We start from the raw sequence: 22,783 nt of genomic DNA, 5'->3' as shown, positions 1-22,783 counted from the left end.
GCCAATTCTACACTTTTAGATGAAGATTTTATGCTGTACTTGAAATGTTGGTTTACCAGGGGTTTAGATAGCGGAAAAATAAGGTTGTTCACCTATATGTGAAGAATTATGTGCCAACTTCCACATGAAATAGCTTTCTCTGCCACTTTTCTATGTTTTTTCCAGGTTATTAATGAAGAACTTGAATAAGGCTGGTCCCAGAGGTGCTCCCTGCTTACCTGTTTCCATCTTGGAAAATGGTTGTTACCCATGATGTTTGCTTCCTATCCATGAAGTGTCTTTTATTCCTATACAGTCGGATAGGAGTTTCTGTATAATAATAGTAGATACAGAACCTTTTCCAAAACTTCTGGAAAGTTCAAATACATTAGTGTCCAGTGGATCCATTTTGCCATGTGCCTGTTGACATTGTTACAGAAGTGTAGCAGTTTGGGAGGTGAATTTGATTTTACAGAAGCCCTACTGATATTCGCAGTATACACCGAGTATGTGCTCAATGATTTTATTCATCAGTATTAACTCATTTCTCTGTCTTGCTCAGGGTGGCAGTCAGACCTACACTAATCTTGGTAACTGCGGAGTGGAAAGATAGTGTTGCTATGAACTATTGTTTGTTAGTGCCTCTTAAACCTGAACCATTCCCTCCAGCCAAACAAATGAGACTGCAAATAAAGCATGCACATAAGATTTTGTGTCTTTTCACAAATTGTTCTTCAGAAATTCATTCAGCACAGTGTGTGGTGATAACTTGGGTAGCTGTTTGCACAGGTGCGTTAGGTGCGCCGTGGTTAAGATCCTTTCCCTCTCACTTGCCTTCCTCCCTGTAGTGCTATTTCACGTCTGAATTGTTTCAGCCTCTGTGAAGCTTCACAAGGGAACTGTTACTCACAAAGTTAGTAGCTTTACCGTTTCACCCCTATCATTCACAAGGCTTTGCAGGATTGATCCCTTGCAACAATTTGAAACAGTGTAATATGGGAAGGCCTTAATTTCTTCACTTAAAAAAAAAAAAGAATGAGACTATTCACTATTAATTTTGACTTTATATAGTACAAATAAAGAGACCAACTTTTGACAACTGTAGATGGTTGCTGGCACATCTGTGTTTCAAAATTACAGTAACTGTTGTAGTCAGTGTGTTCATCAGTGTTTTCTTTCTTACAGACAAGAGAGTTTGATGTTGATAACCTGAGCAAAGCAGAACTGCGAATGCTTTTGAGTGTAATGGAAGGAGAACTAGAAGCACGAGACCTTGTGATTGAAGCCTTGCGAGTAAGTAATTTGGTTGTTATGATTTGCTTTTTGGCTATTTTTGAAATTCTCTTTTGCCACTTCCTTTATACCGTACATAGAATATTATTAGTGAAAGAGTAAATCATGATTTTTAAAGTTTTAGGTTGACTAAATCTCAGTAATCACAAAATATGTTCTTGTTTAATTGTAGCCATTTGGTAATTCTATGTAATTTTGGTCTAAAATACCAACAAAATTTCAAAGAAATAAGTTAAAAACATGTGAAATTGCTTCTTTTTAAAATTCTTTTATATTCTAAAGTCTGTTATTTGTGAAAGGAAGGAATAACATCAAAGAAAAATTCAGTCCATTTGTAATTTGTTCTAATGAGCTATATTCAGTCATACACTCTATTCAATGCTTTCATTTTCAGTGAGATGGAAGTAGGGACAAAAACCAGGTGGTCATATCCACTTAGGGAAATATTTTTGTGGCTTTTTTGGTTGTTTGCCTTTTTTTAATAAAAGGTGAAATATGAGATATATACTCTTAACAGCACTCACAAGTACTTGGTTAGGTTTTTACTGTGTTAGGCATATGTGAAGGTTAGTTTTCTGCTTCATAAGATTGCAGTCTGAAAGGCGACTTAGTTGACTGGAAATGTACAAACAAAACTAGTTTAATTAAAATATTATTTTTTATGACCACGTTGATTTTAATATGTAATATTTTGATCTGGATCAAAATAAAATTTAACAGGACTGCCAAACAGACTTCAGGTTTGGGGAAAAAACAGTCTTCTATGGTTTAAAAATATTCATAACTTCATAGTTGAATAAAGAGAAATAGTGCTCTTTAAGGCATTGAAGGTATGGTAAAGCAAAACCTTAATGTAATATAATATATCTAGTGCTAGTTTTTAGCAGTATATATAATGATTATCAAATAGTGTGGGAACATTTTCCACTTGAAATGTCACAGTAACAATTGTAAATGCGTTTTTACTCAGTTTTAAGTTGTTTTGTGATGGCTACAGATCACTTGTTGCAAATGGAGCTTTAAAGTAGCTGTCATTGATGTACTTGAAATAATAACTCAAGACTTTATAGGTGTAAACCTCTCTTAAAAAATGTAATTTTCATTTTGTAATGACAATAAGACACTAGGATTAATATTTTTCTGGAATATTACTGCACTTTGAAGTTATTTTGTGTTTGGCCTTCAGTTATATGCATATGTTGAAATGTACTGCCTTTTCATCTAGCTGTTTTAAAACTTCATGGCTCATTTTCCTGGACTAGGAATTTTATTTTCCCTGCCTGCCAGTTAAGGTTTTGCAAAAGTGGAAATAGTGCGCACAGCACATCCAAAATCTCTTTTTTTGACTCTTCTAACTTTGAAGGAATGCAAATAGAATATTCAGTTCTAGTAAATATTCAGGAACAAGCTACTACACTACATATCAAAAAATGTATGTATTGAAATTGAGAAAAATGGGAAAGAAGAGAGGAGGAAATAAAAATGAAGTAAGCATTTGATGATAGTAAACATTAAATATTCAGCGTATTGCTGTCCCAGGAGAAAAAAAATCTATATCAAATTCATATGTACCTGCTGAATTGGGTAGTATGTACAAAATGGGTTTTGATGATTAATACAGATAAATATAAAAAGTAGCTCAATTTCACATAAAGTATTTAAATGTTGAAAGTTTTTAAATGTTGAAAGTTGGGGGGGTGGGATTTTTTTGTTCAGTTGGGCTTTTTTTTTCCTTCTCCTGCATCTCAATTTCTAGTTTCTCTAAATAAACTCAGTGTGTAACTCAAATCTTCCTGGCAGCTTGCCTGGTTAGCTGTGCTAGTATTGCGAAACTTGGAAGTCATACCTGCTAAAGAACTGTAGTTCTACTGCTGTAGAACATGTAGTATCATACTACAACATGTTTTGGATCTTCTGGCTTCTTAACTGGGAAGCCACAAGTCAGCAGGATTAGCAACTGGAGTCTCCAAGCAGCACACAAAAATAAACAACTAGATAGCCAAATATAGGTCTTTTATAAAAGTGTATAACAAGAGAATTCCAGTGTAATTGTGTCAGATTTGGTACTTAGATTTGCTGCAATGGACGGGCATACACAGTTTGCATATCCTTAAAGTAAGAAGGAAGTAGTTTTTATATAAGGGAAAAGACTAACATTATTTCAAAAAGAGATAATGGTCTCTTTCAAAATTAGGAAAAGTTTGTGAGTTTCCTATTCTAAAGTAATAATCTTCTGAATGTGTTGTGGTTTTGTGACTTCTGGGTTTATTTTTTTTCCTCTTATTTAAAAAATAGCTGTAAAGTTATATGCAGTTTGAGGTGTCAATGAAAGAAAGAAAATTCCAAAATGATGCTGTGTACCACTTAGTACTGCTGTAATATTGCTTTTTTGACAGGGCAACGATGCCCCTGGATTTCCAAATTGTATTTGCTTTAGATGCAGGTCTTCTGACTGTTCCTTTACAATATATTAATTGTGCCATAAAATAAATTCGTATCTTATGACTTTCAATTTGATTTTTCTTGATGCTAGTAGCCATCACAGAAGATGCCTATTAACTCCTCATTAAGCTGTTGTAAGATGTTGCATAACTTTTTCTGTTTATTTAAAGCTTCATTTCTAAAGGTTGCAGTCTAGTGAGAGTAAAGAAGAAAAGCTTCAGGGTTTATTACTCCACTTTGAAAAGATTGAACTAGGAAATAAAATCTGTCCGCTGGCTATTGTTCAGAGGGCAGAGTGTTCATTCTGCTTATTCTGTGTAAACAAAAAAATAAAAAATTAAAAGTGAGAAAGGCCAGCAGTTTGAGAGTATGTGAAGAAATCTTGTTAAATTAAATGGTCATCCTAGGGGCAGAGATGGGAAGGGAAGATAAGTTTAGTTAGTAAAGTTAAAGAGTTGATTTTTATTAAGGCACTATAATTTGTGCCACATGATAAATTAGAAAGAATCAAACCCAGTGTCACGTATAATAATTAATGCTTTTTATTGTGTCTTTTTTTCCTAATGTGCTGTAGAGTTTCCATTGGATTTTATATTAATTTTATATACCTAGAAGACTATTTTTGAAACAAAACCAAAACTTCAAGTTCATTTGTAAGAAATATGCAGATGACATCTGTTTACTTCCACGTTTCCACAATACATTGTTGTTCCTTTATAATATGCACAACTGATTCCTGCTTGAAATAGTTACAGTAATTATCAATCAGAACAATTTAAGTTGCTGGACAAATTCAGCCCTGTGGAAACCAACAGACTTGGAAAAGTAGACCTTTATGATGCTTAGAGTCAAATTTCCAGGTTTATTCCAAGTCAAAAGTTAATTTACTGTGGAGAACAGCATCAGGATTCAGCTCAAAGGATCTTTTCCTGTGTAAATCTTTCTCATTAGTGCTCTGATTTTGTATAATTACTATACCAAGTGACTAACATGATTTCTCTTTCTTTGAATCTGTGATTTCTGTATTTTAGTAGCTTCATGATCATGGTTGTGCTGCAATTAAAATTAGATTCAGATTAAAATTTAAGTCATGAAAATTATTTCATTAATGAAGAATAACTTGATGATTAATTGCTATTGAGAGTCCACGTAGTTAAAAATGGAGGGATATTTAACTATAGCTGCCGCCTCCATCTGTCTCAATTATCCAAATAAACTGTCCGCCTGTAATAAGGGGATAATTTATTCCTAATGTGGAGGTAATGTGGCCACATAATCAAAGCACAGGTCTGGCCTCCCACAACTGTGATCTCAAATACAGCATTCATTTGTTGTTATTTTTTCTCCAGACAAAAAATGGTTGCTGTGGCTGTTCACTTTCTAAAAGATTTTTTTTAAGTGCATTGACCCTCATATGATGAATTGATGTGGTAGTAATAGCTGTCAAGAATAGATCTGTAAATACTAAATAGTGCTTTTTGTGGTAATTCTCTCATAAAGTTAAATAATTTGTAGGTTATTTTTCATCTAAAATTTTAAAGCCCCATTCAGTTGGGATTTCTGTTCATTGTGAAAATATGTTTATTTTCTTATGTAGATTTCATTAGGGAGTAAATGGTAAATTGAAAATGTATGCTTGCTTCTATGGTATGCATTATTTAATGTGAACAAAAACCTGCAAATTCTCACTGTACTAGATTTTTTTAATATACCAAATTGCATGGATTTAGAACAACTTTATTTGATTGTTGGGAAAAATCACTAATGAAACTTTAAAAAAAAGTCTAAAAGAACTGCCAATACCAACAAGTGGATATATTTTTGGTTAATTAAAATTGACTACAATATTAATGAGCTTTCTCTGAGCATAAGTGAGCTCCAAATCAACAGATTCTGTGTATGTCCTGGCTGAGTCAGGAGGACAATATGTGAATGGCGACATGAACTTCGTTGTAGGTGTTTCTTCAGTGTTGAAAAGCCCTACTGTATTTAATTTTTTCTGTAACTTCCTAAGACATGAAAGCTTATTTTCTGTGTATGTGTTTCTACCAACATCTGTTTAATCTTTCACCCAGTTTCTGCAAAATCTGACAAAATGCTAAGCATTTCAAAAATAGGTAGTGCTGTAAAACCAGCAGCTGGGTAAGAAAATTCATACTGTTGTTAGGACCTTAGTTGAGGGGAGGGCAGAGATTTGAGCTGTCTTTTATTGAGCAGTGTATAGGACCTGTACAGTACAGGGTTAGGGAAAATCAGATTTTGCTAATTTAATTGTTCAGAGAATTTGAGTTAGACCTAAATTTATAAAAAGATAAGAAAAAATGTCTGCCTGAATTTTATCTCCCTGAATCTAAGCATTTTGACAGGCCTGCAGGTTAATCAATAGAGCTACAAATAAACCATAGTTTCTATATTATGTCCAAGTAGAAAATCCATATAAGATAATTTTTGACTTCCCCTGGCAAAGGTACGTGAGTTCTTGGTTGAATTTTGTAATGAAAGTAAAAATACTGATGTAATAAAATAGGTAGGTCAAAAGACAGAAATTAATGCATCTTGTAACAATCAATACCTCATATTCACATTCAAGTTTAATAACCCATTCTATTAGCTTTACTTAAAAATCCTGCAGTCTAAAAATGCAAGGTTTAAAAATAAGGATAAACAACTTTTAAGAGAGTATAATGATTACTGTGTAGATTTGCACAATGTTGCTTAGACGTAACTAATGCATAGTACATTGAACACCGGTTTTCAGGTACCAGCTCTCTTGCTAACCATTTTAGAATTACTGGGATATCAGTATTCAATTGCATGAGAAATTCAGTATTCTAACACGAGTCTTCCCAAAGGGAGGATCACAGGAGGATCACTTGTTTTGGAATGATGAGATTGTTTCAGAAATTATGGGTAGCTTATAAGATGCTTGAGTTCATAATGATAAAGGCTATTTTTTACATATCTGTGTGTGTGTGAATGAACTGCTTGAGTGAACCTACCTTAGCATTCTGATTAGGGACATGCTTTTGAAGAAACTGTCCCCATTGTCCCGCCTGACTTTGATTTGATTTGCCTCGCAGACTACTCTCGGACTGTGTCAGCTGAACTGACAGCAGTTAGTCCTAAGACCTTCTTCCAAAAGGCAGGACCATAGGCATATGGAGTCTTTTTCTTCCCAAAGGGTGGAAGGCATTTTTTGCTTAAGCTAGTTTGCTTTCAAGTCCTGAGCTGTGCATTGTGGAAGGCTTTTATTAGTAAACTTGTCTTTCAGTTTTGACCAGCAATGATTAAACACTGAATGGTATTGTTTTATTTTAATCTCATTGAAAACATGAACTGTTTTGGTGATAACTGTCAAGTGTGCATATTTCTATACCACTTCTGCAATTCTGTAAGCTTATGTATAGATCAAACAATATTTAAGACAATCTAAGTTGAGTCTACCATAGTTTATCACAACAGTAGGGCTTCCTTCAGTTGGCCAAGACAGACTTTTGCCTACTGTAGGTTGAGATTTGGGTTTAAAAAAACTGGATTTTTCAGTTAGAGTTTCCATATCCTTTTAATATTATTTGTCTTTTGCATCTTGTCATGGGATGATACTTGGTTTTGTCTGTACTATGAAAGTTACACATTAAAATAGAATTATTAAGCAACACAATAACTGTCAGTTGTATATGACTAAAGTTTTTTCCTGAACTACTGCACAGAGTCTGCAAGAATTGTGCTATAAGACTTAGGACTTCTAGAATGAATTTTGGGGTTAGAAGGGAAGAAATCTGGGAGCTATCAGGAAAAAGGGAATGAATCCTTATAATTTAGTTGTTCTCAAGTTGACTGATAGGCAGAAAAATTGCATGTATATGAAGCGTAATCTGTCAAAGGGAGCTACACATACAATAAATTATGGACCCTTACCTGCAGTAATTGTTCTAAGTTTGGAATCTAAAATGTGAATTCGAATTCTCCTATACGCATGAATCCCATGAATCCAGAATGGAGCTAAGAGCACACAGAAGGTGGTTTTGGAGGTTTCTGGCAGCCAATAAGACAGCCTGTTTTATAGCCAGGTGTCCTGGAAAATTTGTAACTATGTAGAAGGAGGAGCAGAAGATGTTAAATTGTGCGTAACAGAAAGTTATTTTTGTAGACAGTATGATGGCAGTTGTTGGTCTTGGTGGCAGAAGTGAACCGTGAAATAGAAGTCAGATAATGCCTTGTTTGCATTGTCATTTTTGCATATTGCAAATTCTTTGCATAGAAATTAATTTTTACTAAATTTTTGGGAGCTAATAATATGCAGATTGTCTTTGCTCATCTCTGCAGATTATGTCTTTGCTCGTCTGCTCACTACTTTTGATTTATTGAATTTAATGATGGTTGTGTATGCATTCTCTCTGCTTTTAAATATAGTTTGTCTTTACATCTCCAATGTGTCTGGTTTTGCTTTCCCAATAATAGTTTACTGTACTTTTCTGAAAGGGTTGGTCAAAAACCAGTATTTCACTATCGCAAGCTATTTAAAATTGATTGCAATGAAATGATGAAATAGGGATAAACCTCAGACAAGTTAGTAGATGAAATTTTTTTTTTATAGTATTTAGTTTGGAACGGTTTATCTGTTGTTCATTTCAAGTTTTAGATTTTTGAAGCATGCTCTTTGAACCTAATTGAAGAAGCATTGTTTGATACAACCTTAATGTTCAAATTTTGATTTGCCCCTATTCGATCATGGTTTATATATTCTTTTTGTGTTAGTTTATATTGTGTTGTATTTACTTTTCTTTTGTTCATTTTTTTTTTGTAGTTGTAGTAATAGTTGTGTAAACATATGCTTTGTTATGAATGGAATCAAGTCTGACCTTTTTGAAAAGGTGTTGGACTTTTGGCAGCAGCAATCCCTGGACTAATTAACTTTGATGATCTGAGTGATCCTGCTATTTTGACACATATAAAGGCCTCTTCTAGAATTTGTTGACAAAATAAGTTTTCAGTCATGTTACATCACTTCTTGTGGCAGGTATTTGCTGTTTGCCAAAGGGTGACATTAAGCACTGAACTATGCAAAACTTTTCCTAAACCATATTAAATCAGTCCTGTGTCTGTGTTGCTTCACTAAGCTTAAGTTTCGTTACTGAGGTAAATACCTTTATTCCAGGCTCTCCTAAAACTGGGGAACACAAGTATGAAACTATGAGACTTGTTTTCTAGTATGAAAGCTCTATGGCCTTGCATTACAAACAACCTTTTCACTCTTCATTCCAGCAGTGTCTGTTAAACTGATCGTAGTCCCCTTTTGTTTTTCACATAAGATCCGAATATCTTTATTGTTGGCAGGCATGATCCTACCAATTCACCTGAAAGTATTTTGCTGATATCTTATTTGGATAATTGCTTTGCCTTCCGACTTGATTTCTTCTACCCTTGTTTATCTTCCTGCATAATCCAACATAAACTAGTGGGTAGAGATAGGTGCACACGTTATTTGTAAAAATAATAATAAAAAATTCCAATGTCATGTTAATGTAACTGTTTCTCCTTTTCTGTGATCTTTGTGAATTATATACATATGACCTATTTGAAGTGTTTCATCTGTTTGCCATCATTACCCACATTGCTGACAATGAGAAATGTAACTGGGTCATCTGTTATCTATGTTATATTACCTGAAATTTTCCATTTTTTAGTTGAGGGAACACATTTCCTCTATGCCAATAAACAGTATAGGTAATATTGCTGATAGCAACGCTCAAGGGAACTGAATACATAACACTTCTTTCCTTGGTTTGTGTGTCTCTTCATGTTACTGTTGCTGAAGAAAAAATGTATAAGGTTTGTTCTTGGTTCTTCCAAAAAAAAAAAAAAGGTAATAATTTATAAAAAAATAATGGTGAATAAGACAAGAGATTTGATTTGGGTCCTTTTCAACACCTTTGAAAATACATAGCTTTGATTACTTTTGTTGTGCTTGGGTTTACATGTTCCCAGGCTTTTCTCCCTCCCACTTCATTTTGATGCTGTTCTGACTGGTGGACAGGTCCTTCCAGCTGCTGCTCTCACAGAGAGAGGCATCTGTCTTAGAAGCTCTGAGAGTGTACTAAAAATACTTAGCACTAGGTCTCTTACTAAAGCCGGAGCTCCATTTTTATTAATAAATGGAAAATTTTAGAAAATAGAGCAACAGTGATTATAGTGAATTTTCTCTGAAATAGCAAAGTAAAATTTTAGCTACATATTGTGGAGATACAAGCTGTTACATGGAAATTTTTAAATTGCTAACTCTAATGGTATCTGTAAAAGGAGTTCTAGCTGGAAAATTGCTTTAAAGTTTTAATAAACAGTGTAACATCCAAAGTGTAAAATCTAATGCAGATGAGTGTTGTTTACTTTAAAATTTTCCTTTTGATCAATCAAAATAATTTAGTAAAATGTATTTGTTCATTCATCTTCTTCACTAGGGGTAGTAGCAAGAATGCAATTCTTCTTGGAGGTAATACGTATTGTTCTCACAATTTCCTTCCAGTGAATACTGAAAATAATTTGAAAACACTACCTCAAATAAATCTATATTGTGAATAGAATAGACTATTTCAGTTGGAAGGGATATGAACAGTGACCATCTAGTTCAGCTGCCTGACCACTTCAGTGCTGACCAAAAGTTAAAATGTGTTTGCAAGGGCATTGTCCAAATGCCTCTCAAACACTGACAGGCTTGAGGCATCGATCACCTCTCTAGGAAGTGTTTGACCACCATCTTAGCAAAGAAATGCTTCCTAATGTCCAGTCTGATCCTCTCCTGGTGCAGCTTTGAACCATTCTCACTGGATCTCAGGGAGAAAAAAGCAGCCCCTCTCTCTCCCCTTCCCCTCCTCAGGAAGCTGTAGAGAGCAATGAGGTCACCCCTCAGCCTCCTTTTCTCCAAACTTGACAAGCCCAAAGTCCTTGACTGCTCCTCACAGGATGTTCCTTTCAGCCCTTTCGCCAGCTTTGTTGCCCTCCTCTGGACGCATTCACTCACCTTCACATCCTTCTTAAACCGCAGAGCCCAGAACTGCACACAGCACTCCCAGTGAGGCTGCTCCAACGCTAAATAGAGTGGGATAATCACCTCTTTTGCCCAGCTGGTGATGCTGTGTTTGATCACCCCAGGATGGGGTTTGCCCTCTTGGCTGCCTGGGCACACAGAGCTGACTCACGTTTATCCTGCTGTCAGCCAGCACCCCCAGATCCCTCTCTGCAGGGCTGCTCTCCAGCCTCCCCTCCCAGTTTATATTTGTGCCTGGTATTGCTCCATCCCAGGTGCAGAATCTGACATTTGGACTTGTTAAATTGCATCCAATTAATCATTGACCAATGCACCAAACTATCTAGATCCCTCTGCAAGGCCTCGTGTCCTCAAGGGAGTCAACAGCATTTCCCAGTTTGCTATCATCAGCAGCTTTGCTAATGGTGCATTTGACTCCTGCATCCAGGTCATTGATGAATGTATGGAAGAGAACTGTCCCTAGGATTGAGCCCTGAGGAATACCGCTATTGACCAACAGCAGCCAGATGTAGCCCCATTCACTACAAGCCTTCAGCCAGGTCTTCACCCAATGCACTCTGAACCTGCTCATCCCACAGCTGGAGAACTTGTCCAGAAGGATGCTGTGAGGGACAGTATCAAAAGCTTTACCAAAATCCAGGAAAACTACATCCACTGCCTTCCCTTCATCCACGAGGTGATTGACTTTACACAGAAGGATATGGAAGTAGTTAAACAGCCCTTTCCCTTTGTGAACCCATGTTGACTCTGCCTGATGATGGCATTGTAAATACATAATTTGTATACTTTTTCATTAAAATATGTAAAGTTTGGTAGTAATTTAATTGCCATGTAGTAATGTGGGATGGTATCTTAACTGAGATTTTGATAGCCTGAAATTATGAAAATCTAAATACTCAAACAGAAGCACAGATTGATCAAGTGAAAGTTTTACTGTTATGTCTTTGGTATGTTTTCTTACTGAACTGAAGAAGCTTTTTTTTTAACTGCTAAGCATGAAGGTTAAAGTGCTCTACTTTGGTTAGAGATGAAGTCAGTTTTCCTTCAACACTTCAGAAGAATGGCTGACAGATTTCCATGTAAAGAATTATGAATTGATTTGCATGAATTTCAACTATAAATTTGAACATGCAAAAAAGTCTAGATGACGAATGGTTATTTAAAGTAACCAGAGAGCTCAAGTCTCTTCTATCAGCTGACACTCCTATCAGTATGAAAATCTGTATTATTTTCAGAAATAAATGTCTGGGCGGTTAGATAATCAGAGCATCAAACAGTGATATTTCCTGACAAAATATTGGCCTATAATTTGCAAATGTTTAAGCATCAGGCAACAAAGCTGTCATAAAATAGGTCTAATGTAATCTTTATATGGAACATTTAGATAGCTCTTCTCAATCAAAACCACGTGCGGTTTCATGACTTGAACTTTTTCTTCTTCCTCATTTAGAAACTTAGTGCAAGGCCTGAATTTCACCTTTTACATTGTGTGAAGTGAAGAATATTTTATATTCACTGCACTGGTTTTTTTTTTCTTGTTGGGACTGATCTGTTAGTAACTGATCTTAGCCTTGTAATATGGCATTTTCATTTTAAAATCTGCAACTTCAAAATAGTGAGTTTTCAGTACTCTAAGGGAGAAAATTAATAATGAAGAATTGGAAGCATATGTCTGTCTGTCCTGTCTGTCTGTACCTTTTTCTTTCATGGAGGTTTTTGTCAAGTACAGGGAGAAAGGGAAGGCAGTTGTGCTACTTATCAATATTGTGGTAATAATCATCTGGTGCTGTTGGATGATACCCTCCTTTTATGGAGTTAGACCCCTAAGAAAATCCAGGCTTGATCATTACCTTGGTTATATAATTCTGCTTCAGTACTTGTCAGGATTGTTTAAATGTTACTTAAATGTTTGTCCTTCTATACCTTCTATACACAGAGATTTGAAGTAGTTGGCATTTTGTGCTTTTATCAGGTATGCTTTTTAGTGCATAAGATAATAATAGAGAAAAGAAAATTGTACAGCTTTTTGCAAAGCACTATAATATTTGGATACTTGCATGAAACAGAGAAAATCTCTTCTCCTGAGGATACTGCGAATAACCTTGTAAAACAACATACAGTCTTTTATTCAGAGCTGGTTTTTTACCTTGAAAAATGCTTTTTAAAGCTTGGATTTAAAGCTATGTGATTCCAAGAGACGGGGTACTTTGCAAATTACAGATTTTTTAAGAAGTTTCGTGAATGAGAGAATAATACAGCTTTTGGATATTAGTTTCATGCTTGGAATAACTTTTCGAGGAAAATTTTACATATCATGCAGTCTACTGTACTGTAACAAATTTCACTGATATATTTGCATGGCTTATGACTGTTACAAGACAGTTCTCCAAGAAAGGTTTGAATGCTTTTTATGGGTATGTGTGTCTCACATTAAAAATTACTAACTGGGTATGTTTTCTTTTTTTATTAGTACCTCTACCAAATGACTTGACTTCTTTCATGGTCCTGCTCAGTCATCCATAAAGAGCATGTCTTTATAGTACAAAACAATTATGTAGGTCTGTCAGCATAATCAACCTGTATGCTGGTTTTGTTTAACTTGCTGATTGTATCCTTCAATTTCTCATTTCTACTGTTTTCACTCTTTTTGAACGAGTGGCGTGTTACGATCATCAGTCTTCTCCAGAGAATTTCAATTTTTTCATCCTTAAAATGGACACACAAGTTTTTGTCTTATGAAACTTGACATTTAACATGGAAACAGACACTTTGAATGTATTGGTAAAGTATTTTTCATATAGTATGGAGTTCATTAAAATTTAACTCCCTTTTAGGTTTTGCATAGGTATGCACTGTCACTGTGCTGAAGAAAGGAGTTTAGACTGCAGTTAAGATTGTAAGGAAAAATTGAGCATCACGTGTTCATTGACAGAAGTCATGCTGCAAGATACCATTTCCTCTGCAGTAATTGATGTTTACATTTCCATTTTTAGCTTTCCCGTAAAAAATTATATGGAAGTATCTCACAATACGTTGAAAATATTAATTTACACCTGCATTAAAAAAAAGAAGGCAACTAAAAAAGCTAACAAAGCCCCCAAACCAAACTGTGTAAGAAAATTGCTAGCATTCTTTAAAGAGTGATTCTTAATTAATCATAGTAAGGCGTGATGTCCTCCAGTCTGGTATTTTGCAGGTGTATCTGAAATTACTGCTTTTATTGTGAGTATATACTCATTGATAATTTTCTTTTGCTTAATTGAATAGCTACAAAAAGTCACTTCAAGAAAGTATATAATTTCATTGAAGAAGATTTATAAACATGCTCTCTTTCAGACATCTTCCTCTTTTAAAAAAATGTTACCCTTTCAGTTTTATTTAGAATGAGCGGCTCACCCTCATCTTTAACATAACACATAAAATAAGCTTTTACTGCCTCCTCTTCTGTACTGGTTAGTTTCAGAAAACTTTTTGCCACTCCAAGAAAAAATATTAATATGAATCTGTCAACATCTGTTGAAACAATTTTCATAAATGTGGAAAAGGAAATTAATCAGAGCAACAAATGCTCTTGAAAGGAAGGAAATTTTGTTTAAGGGTTCTGGGGCAGCTTTAATTCAGTTCCGTTGTTCCCCAGCAGCGTAGGACATGCAGTCCTATTTTTGATGTTTATCATTGGTTGCTGCATGGAAGACTTGGACCTGCTGAACTCTCTTAACTTGGCAGATAAATGAAGAGGTAACTCTGAGATGCTTTGGGGGCAAAATACAGTATTAACCTTAAAAGCACTGTTGCTTATATATATTATGTTGCTAATTATGACAACTCTTTTCAACAAATATATATAACTAATATCAACATAAATTTTTAAGAATATAAAACAAATAATATAGCTTATGTGATTAATTTTTTGGTTTTCATTATTTGGCTTATTTCTTATATACATTAATCGATCGTATTTCTTTTTCCTAGCTTTATGCTTTTAGCTATAAGTCCACAGTAAAATGCATACTATTTGAAGACCTCCCTGTCCCCTTACATTCTTACTTCAATAACAGAGGAAGAAGTCTAATTAGACTTCATAATTCTCAATTTGGTCACTGAAAATAAATTTTTGTTTTCTTCTGAAGTGGAATGCAAGAAACAGATAGTTACAGACCAGTTCTTACACTGTTTTTGCAGCTTTTCCCACAGGCCGTTGTACAGATATCTTCATTCCTTTTGTTCCTCTCCCTGCACACCCCCCTGCCCACCTTCATCTGCCAGTCGATAAATAGGGTTAGTGACTGCAAAAAGGTCAGGTTAAGAAGTGAAAATTTCCATGAGGTAGGTTGCAGATAACTTGAGGTAACTTGAAAAAGGTTGGTGTGGGATGAATGAGGTGTCTTGCTATACGTGGTAGGAGACAGGCTCCCTGAGAGAGTCATAAAAGAAGCAGTTTATCGTAACAGCCTGATCCTTCAGTTTCTTGTTGGCTGCAGACTTAGGAGAGAAAACTTGAGAATAAACCTTCCCCTTGTATTGTATAGCTGCATAATCCCTAGGGATTGTTTAGTACTAATTTTTTATTTTTGAAAATATCCCAGACTAAAAGTTCTGTTTCCCAGGTCATTTCCCAAAGCATTGTCATGATCCAAAGCAAGACATAAGACTTGTTATACAAATATTTTATTGTTTTTCCTTCCTCTGAGAACTCATTTTTGTTGTTTATTACTTGACAAGATTACCAGCATCTATAAGCTAACAAAAAAAAACCCCAAAAAACAACAGTCTAGAAAAAATCACTAATCATGAAGTAATGTAGGTTGGAAGGCACCTTGAGAGATCATTCAGTCCAATCTTCTTAAAGCAGGACTAAGGTCAAACATGGACTGAGTTACAGATGGCTTTATCCAATCTGTCTTGGGAAATCTTCCAATGATAGAAGTTATGTGTTTTCCCTGGGCAACATGTTCCAGTGCTTATCTGCTCTCAGTGAAAAGAATTTGTGTCCAACTCAAATCTCCCTCATTAGATCATGGAACAATCGCTACTTGTCCTGTCAGCCTGCAGACCTCAAGCACCTTTCTCCCTGATTGTCTCTGTTTCACACTGAAAAGTCCTACTTCTACTTAGCTCTTCCTTGAATAGAAGCTGTGTTGTACCTTTTGATCATTTTTTAAATGATCAAAATGAAAACATTGAAGATGTTTTTCAGATCTATTTTTTTTTTGGTAGTCCATCCTTGATCATAATAACATAATTTTACACATCAGCCATCAAAAAACTTCAAGGTTTAGGTTTTTTAGTAGCTTTATTTTGGTCTTCTTGTTTAATGTTTCAGGTCTTGTGAAAGGATTTAAAAGTTCTGTATAAATGTGATGTTCTTACTGACTGCATTAAAAAGCTGTTTTAAGTAAGTTAATCTTTTGCTCTATTGCGGTAGTAAATTCCATAAATTAACTGTTTAAAGGGGTTTTATCTTTGGTTTTAGATACTTTGTCTTGATTTGTGTGTGCCTGCTGTCACTTTTCATTAGCAGTTACCTGTTGAAGGATTTATATCCAATCTTAAGTAATGATTTTGTGTACCACTGACATAGGCTGAAAAAAGTATCGTTTCCCGTGGACATCTTTCATACTTTTAAATACTTCCAGTCTCAGTCCTTCCGTTAAAAGGTTCATTGCTGTGCAAATGAGTATGTGCAGAAAACTAAAGCTGATGATTATAAATTCATATAGCACCTTTCACAAGGCAGTGGTCCTCATGACCTCCTATAGCAGGTACATATTCTATTTTTGAAAATGTTCTGTTTGAAAATTATTCAGTTAATTATTCACCAATAAACAGTTTAACTGTTCTTTTCTCTATAAATAGCTATGCAATTGAAGTTAATATATGAGACACTGCTAATGCTGCTTTAACACAACCACCAAATTATGCAGACACTCTTTTAAAGGAGTAATTACCTGTATGATTTTAGACTGTATATTCTACAAATAATGACTGCCATGAAAAGCAAATATCATGGTATTGCTACTAATTCTTATGACTTGAAATTCAGTAAAGAAAGACACTATAAGAGAAAAAATTTCTGATTCTAGCATTTCTATTTCTCTCATCTGATGTATTTTTGTGAATTGCAAAGGGACAGAAGTATTATTCAGAGGCTCTTGTAAAAGAGGAATCTTGTAAAAGAGGAATCTTGTAGAAAACCTCAAGCCTAGTTTGTCTTTCCATCACTTTGTGCCTAAGTTTTGGGAAAATACCCATCATCTCCGTTCTACCAAGTTTCTGCTTTTTCTTTTATTCTGGTACCTTCTTTTTAAATTGTGTATTTTCAACCCATGAAATCATCCAGTGATTGTATTTTATATTTACAATACTTGTATAAAAACATGGAATAATTTGTTTTAATATTTTACATTTAGTTCCCCTTTGAGTTGGAAGCATCTTTACATGATTTTGCTGTCTATGGTTTGAGAGTTGCTAATGTGTTTTACCCTGTGCTTGAGGTTATGCAGTTATGGCTTCAGCCAGTCTGTCATTCCAAACCACGTGCTTTTTGAGACCTATTGGTTTTTCCACAGTAGTTAGCTTCCACATTTTCCAATAGCCACTTTAATTGTGGTTTTGATTTTCATTCAGATGGAGCTCATCCCTATTATATAGATTCATCCTTTTCTTGGTTAATGAATCCGAACCCCTGGTCCTTTTACTATTTTGGCAAGTGCACACTGAGTCTTTTTGCCTTGCTCTATTAATTGCTGTGCATGTTAGAGAACATTTCAAAGAATATATTCATATTATATGCATTTAGTATGTGTCAAGAGGACAGCTGGTCAGAGGTCATAGAAAAAACTGGAAAAGACACATTATTTCACTGTTTGCCAATCTGTAAAGGCACAAGTGATTGCCTTTGCCTCTAAGGTCAGTTAATCTTCTTTGCTTTTTCTTTGGATTTAACGATGAGGGCTCTTGGTCGACTTCTTTTTATATTTACACCAGACCTGCTACATCTGTTTTTTCCTTTATTTTGATGTCTCATTCTATATAAACTAAGTGGCTTTTAAGTTGTTGATAATTTATATATGTACTGTGCATCCTTCTCTATTTAAATTCTTAACCTGCTTGGATTTATCATCTTTCTTGGCTGATTAGCAATTTAATCCATTTATGTTAAGGTTTTTGGTTTTAATGGTTTCCTTTCCATGAAGGTTGAATTCCTAAGATACAGGATACTGTCCTGTAACTTCATTTCATAGAACCAAAAATTAAAAATACAGCCCCTCCCCCTGGTTTTGTAATATTACCTTTAGAACTAGCTGTTTTATTTTATAAATTATAAATGAAGGGATTAAAATACTAGACTAATTAGGGATTACTTGCAAGGCACTTTATAAAAAATAACTAGGTTCCATCAGTTTATTTTTGTCTCTTCAACCAGTCACTACCTGACTTTGTAAGCCAAACTAGACTTTAGGTCTGAGTGAACTCTGTCAGCTTTTTCTGAAGTTATGCTCCAAAGACCTGGTCTTTTTAATAAAGATTTTCAATTTCTATTTATACTATCACACTGAAAAACAAACTAGAAGTATTTCAAGCATCAGAATATGTAGGCACACTTGTTTTTTTCCAAACAAGTTCTCATTTATGACAACATTTCAATTTTGTGGACAATATATAGAAAAAGTTGGGCATTCACTAAGGTATGTAACTCGTAGTTAGTCTTTGAGGAGTTTTCCTAACATAGTTCTTATGATCTTCTTTGTTTTCTCATGCCCTGAAATGTGTGTTATCGTTCATGAACTTTTCATATGTTAAAATTTTAACTTCAAGCTTCCCAAATGGTGTGCTAACCCTTTGGGTAAGCATTTGCCCTCTTTCTCCTCTTTTGTATCTCAGAATTGGTTTATTCTTCCCTTTTTTTTTTTTTTTTTTGCTTATTCTTCAAAACTGAGTTTGAACCAAGTCACAGAGAAATGTTTTTCTCTATTTTTGGAAACATCTTTCTCATAGTGTTTCTCTGCACTGTGGGGGTTTTTTCTGATTTTTTGAGGCATATTTTTCTTTTAGCAATTGTAAATGCGTACTTGAAGAAAATATTTTAAAACCTTAAAAGACATATATTATTTTCCCTGTAGTCTTAAGTTTCTTCTATGTGTGGTTGTACTTGAAAGAATGCATTGAGTTTTATTTCTCTGGTTTTGGTTTGCTTTTTTCTTCTGTTAGGCCCGGCGCAAAGAGGTTTTTATCCAGGAGCGATATGGAAGATTTAATCTGAGTGACCCATTTCTGGCTCTTCAGAGAGACTTTGAGGCAGGTGCTGGTGATAAAGAAAAGAAGCCAATATGCATGAACCCTCTGTCCATTTTAGAAGCTGTTATGGCTCACTGCAGGAAAATGCAAGAAAGAATGTCGGCTCAGTTGGCTGCTGCTGAAAACAGACAAAAGAAGGTATCCTGCTGTTGACTTTTTCCTTTTCCCTCTCCTGATTTGTTCTTTCATGTCACTTTTTTAATTTGCATCTTTGTCTTGATTAACATTACGAGGGTTAAAATGTTGCCACTTAATTTTCATATAGACTGAGGTGCTGGTTTTTTGGTGATATTTTGTAGGCACACTTCATTTGTTCTGTGAATTTAGCTCTGTTTATGGAAAAAATTAAATATAACTGGTACAAGTTGATACAGTGGATATATAAGTAGATAGCTCAATGTAAGCTGGGATAGCATCATCACAATATATTTTTAAACCAATACCATTGGAGCCTTGAGGACTTATTGTTATTTTTGTTCTAAGCTGAATAGAGTAAAATAAATAATTTATTTGAATTTTATATTAGGTGGCTCTATTTCATAAATCAGTAAAAATGATTTATAACTCTAAAAATACTTTTTTGCATATTTAGTACATTTGCTGTAAAAAACAAAATTCTTTTGGAACAAGTATGTTGCAGAAAAAACTGCCATATTGACAATAAAACAGCTTTCATTTTGAAAGTGAATGGTTGGTTGCATGTATTTCACCAATATGTAAGCTAAGGTTCCTAAAACCTAGCTAAAAATTAATATATTGATGGGGGAGGGTTTCTGAGAGGAAAGAGAGGAAAAAGTCATATAACAGATTAATCTAGACAAGATATTTTTGAATAAATAGAAAAAAAATGCTCTGTATGTGTTTAATCATCCTCACTGGGTATAAGATGGATAGAATGTCTTCTACTGCTGTGATACTGCTTTTTGGTGACTGTTTTCTATTGACTTTAAAACCCCCAAACAAAAAACATGCTAAGACAATTGACATAAAATTGATTTTGGTAATGATTGCTCTTTGGGAAAAAACATGGACGCAAAAGTACTGGAAGCTGCTGGAAATACATGCTTAAATTAAACCAGTAAACATTTTGTTGTTACTTTAGCTCTGTTGTTTAGTTTAGTTTAAGCATCATTGCTCTGTTAAAACTTCAGGAAAACAGATTAAAAAGAAGAGAATAGTGCTAAACTTTATGTATGACATGTAAGTCTTCAAACAGTTTAGTGTGGAGTGAACTGTTACTGGTACATACCTTGCACTTCTTTCTGAGAACTCTTAAGTATTAATTTTCTTTCTCATATGCTTTTTCAGTAAATAGAAAAATAGGAAAGGGCAAGCAAGCTTACTTGTTCTGTCTGAAAAAGGATATTGGGAGAAACCCTGACACATCAGCCAGGACAGTTGAATTAGTTTCTTGTTTGAGTGCATGGCCACAAGTCTCTTCTTGTACGTAAATTCTTCATCTATCTCTGGCTTTTATCATAAGCACAGATACATGGACCTAAGATAGGCTCACATATTAAGATTATGTCAGTGTATTAACAAGTAAATTCAAATTTTGTCCTCTTTTTTGTCTTTTTTTTACCAAAGTCTATATCTCTAAGTCTGTTTGTACAGGAAAGGGTGGTTTTGTCTTTTGCTTCCTAGAAGAATACATGAGCCTTTTTTTTCTTTAATTCTTAATTTTAAGGATTTGAAAACAAACTGCATATTGTTGAGCAGCTGTGTGCATGACTCTCTACTGAACTTACATCTTCCTCTTTTAAGCTCCATTAGAAATGCAATTTCTAATACAGGACACTCTTAAACTCTGTGGGTTTGTGGTGTATCTGTGGGTGTGGATGATGTATCTCTCAGCCATCTCCATTCATTCACAAACCATTCATTCACTTACCTTCCCTTAGTTCCACATTTCTATCTCTTCTTCATCTCTCAAATCCTTCTGTTGAAGAGGGTAATGAAGGTGTTTTGAGGGACTTAAAAAAATGTTCAACAAAGTAGCGTGACACAGTATAAGGAAAAGAAATCAGCCTAGACAAATGTGACGTAAATACAAGCCAGCTGCACCCCTTCCTCCAAGAGTGGTTCCTCCTTCTCTAAATGTGTAGTGCCCCTGCCTTTGTGTTTGGAATTGCTTCACTGTCCCACTCTAAATAATGAAGTCTGTGTACAGCTGTGTTTATTTTCTCTGGGTATTACTGAACTTCAAACAGACTCAGACTGAACTCTTATTCTGGGGGGGACTTAATATCTATGAATATAATTACCTTGAAAGTATTCTATGAATAAAATTTTTATTTGATCACAAAAATCAAGGCATAAAAATACACTAAAATGTAGAAAAATCAAGGAGGTGCACAAAGGACTGTAAGTCATAGCTTACCATATACAAACATCTAATTCTCAAATGTCATCTGTTTGCGTTAAGTCTCCATCCTCTTCCAGCTCTTTGAATGCTTTTCTTGGAGCTGCTGTGAAAATTAATTTTGAGTTTTCCTGGGAACGCAAAAGAGATCATCAAAGTGACAGTTCTTGATTTGTTGAGAGTTTGCAGAGGAGTTAGTATTGGGATGCATGCTCAAAGAAAGGCAAGTGTGGGTTGGAAAGGGCCTGTTGGTGTAATTTAGTCTAACCTTGTGCTTAAAGCAGATTATCATCATCAGTACATCTGGTCATCTGTGAATTTGTCTTGCTTAGTCATGAAAACCCCCAGGAATGGCAATACTGCAGCTTTTCTGCACTGGTGTCCTTGTGAAGAACTCTTTTCCAAGACTGAGCCTCTCAAAGGGCAAGGTTTTTTTTCTATAACCTTTTATTATGGAGCTCCACCTACCATTACCAAGAAGAATTTGACTCTTGTTATCACTGTAAGAGCCCTTCAAAATGAGGTTGCTGTTAGATTATCCCTTTATCTGTTTTTCACTAAACTATGCAAGCCAAGCTTCCTCAGCATTTTCTTACAAGGCATACTGTCTCTCACCTTTGAAGGGCCAGCCTTTGTTGGTTAATTCTTTGAGGGACGCTGTTTTTTCTCAGTATCCTTTTTTACCCCTTTTCAAATCGTTCTAGGACACATTTCCAGATGTTTTTATTACTGATATGATACAGTGTAAGCATGTAGTGCATTTTTCAAAAATCAGGTTCTAGTTAGTTCATAAACTCATAAATAATTGTAGCTAGTTCCAAATCTGTCATCTAAAGGAAAAAACACTATGTAAATATTCAGAGGATTTTCCTATCCAAGATGATGCAGCCAAAAGAAGAACAAGAGGGAGAGACACATAGGAGACAATGTAAAATGAGAAAATAATGCTGCTTTTGTATTTTGAAATCAAATAGAGGATTTACATTTATATTAGGGATCCTTCATTTAGATGCAATGCTTACAAATAAGGTATTATAATAGTATGGTAAGCTGATTTCATGCCACTTATATATGAAAATCTGTTTGTAATTATTTGGAAGTAATGTAATTTCACAACACTTAATTAATAGAACCAGAACTTCATCTGAAAACAAAATAGCAGAATAACAAAGTATAGAAAGTTTTGACAAAAAATATTTTTGCTGTAATCTTTCTACATCTCAAAGCTTTAGAAATTGTATACATTTCCCATGATTTTTGAACCTATTTTAACAAATAAAGAAATGGTTGTATGCTCTGCTTGTTTTGAAATGCTAGTGAACCATGCAAATGCTGTTATATCCTTTGAAAACACAATGAAATCA

At 34.7% G+C, this 22,783-nt stretch overlaps 1 protein-coding gene across 1 annotated transcript in view; it reads left to right on the top strand.

Annotated features, from left to right (window-relative positions):
• Positions 1 to 22,783, top strand: part of CTTNBP2 (cortactin binding protein 2) — an 81,666-nt gene that overhangs the window by 11,230 nt on the left and 47,653 nt on the right. Inside the window, 2 exon segments of the mRNA XM_032105670.1 lie at positions 1,165 to 1,272; positions 18,971 to 19,195. Of these exon segments, the coding sequence (XP_031961561.1) occupies positions 1,165 to 1,272; positions 18,971 to 19,195 (333 nt within the window).

The sequence above is a fragment of the Corvus moneduloides genome, chromosome 4, assembly GCF_009650955.1.
Source record: "Corvus moneduloides isolate bCorMon1 chromosome 4, bCorMon1.pri, whole genome shotgun sequence".
In the NCBI taxonomy this organism is placed as follows: domain Eukaryota; kingdom Metazoa; phylum Chordata; class Aves; order Passeriformes; family Corvidae; genus Corvus; species Corvus moneduloides.
Note: the sequence above shows the minus strand (reverse complement) of the source record. Positions and strands in the feature narration are given on the sequence as shown.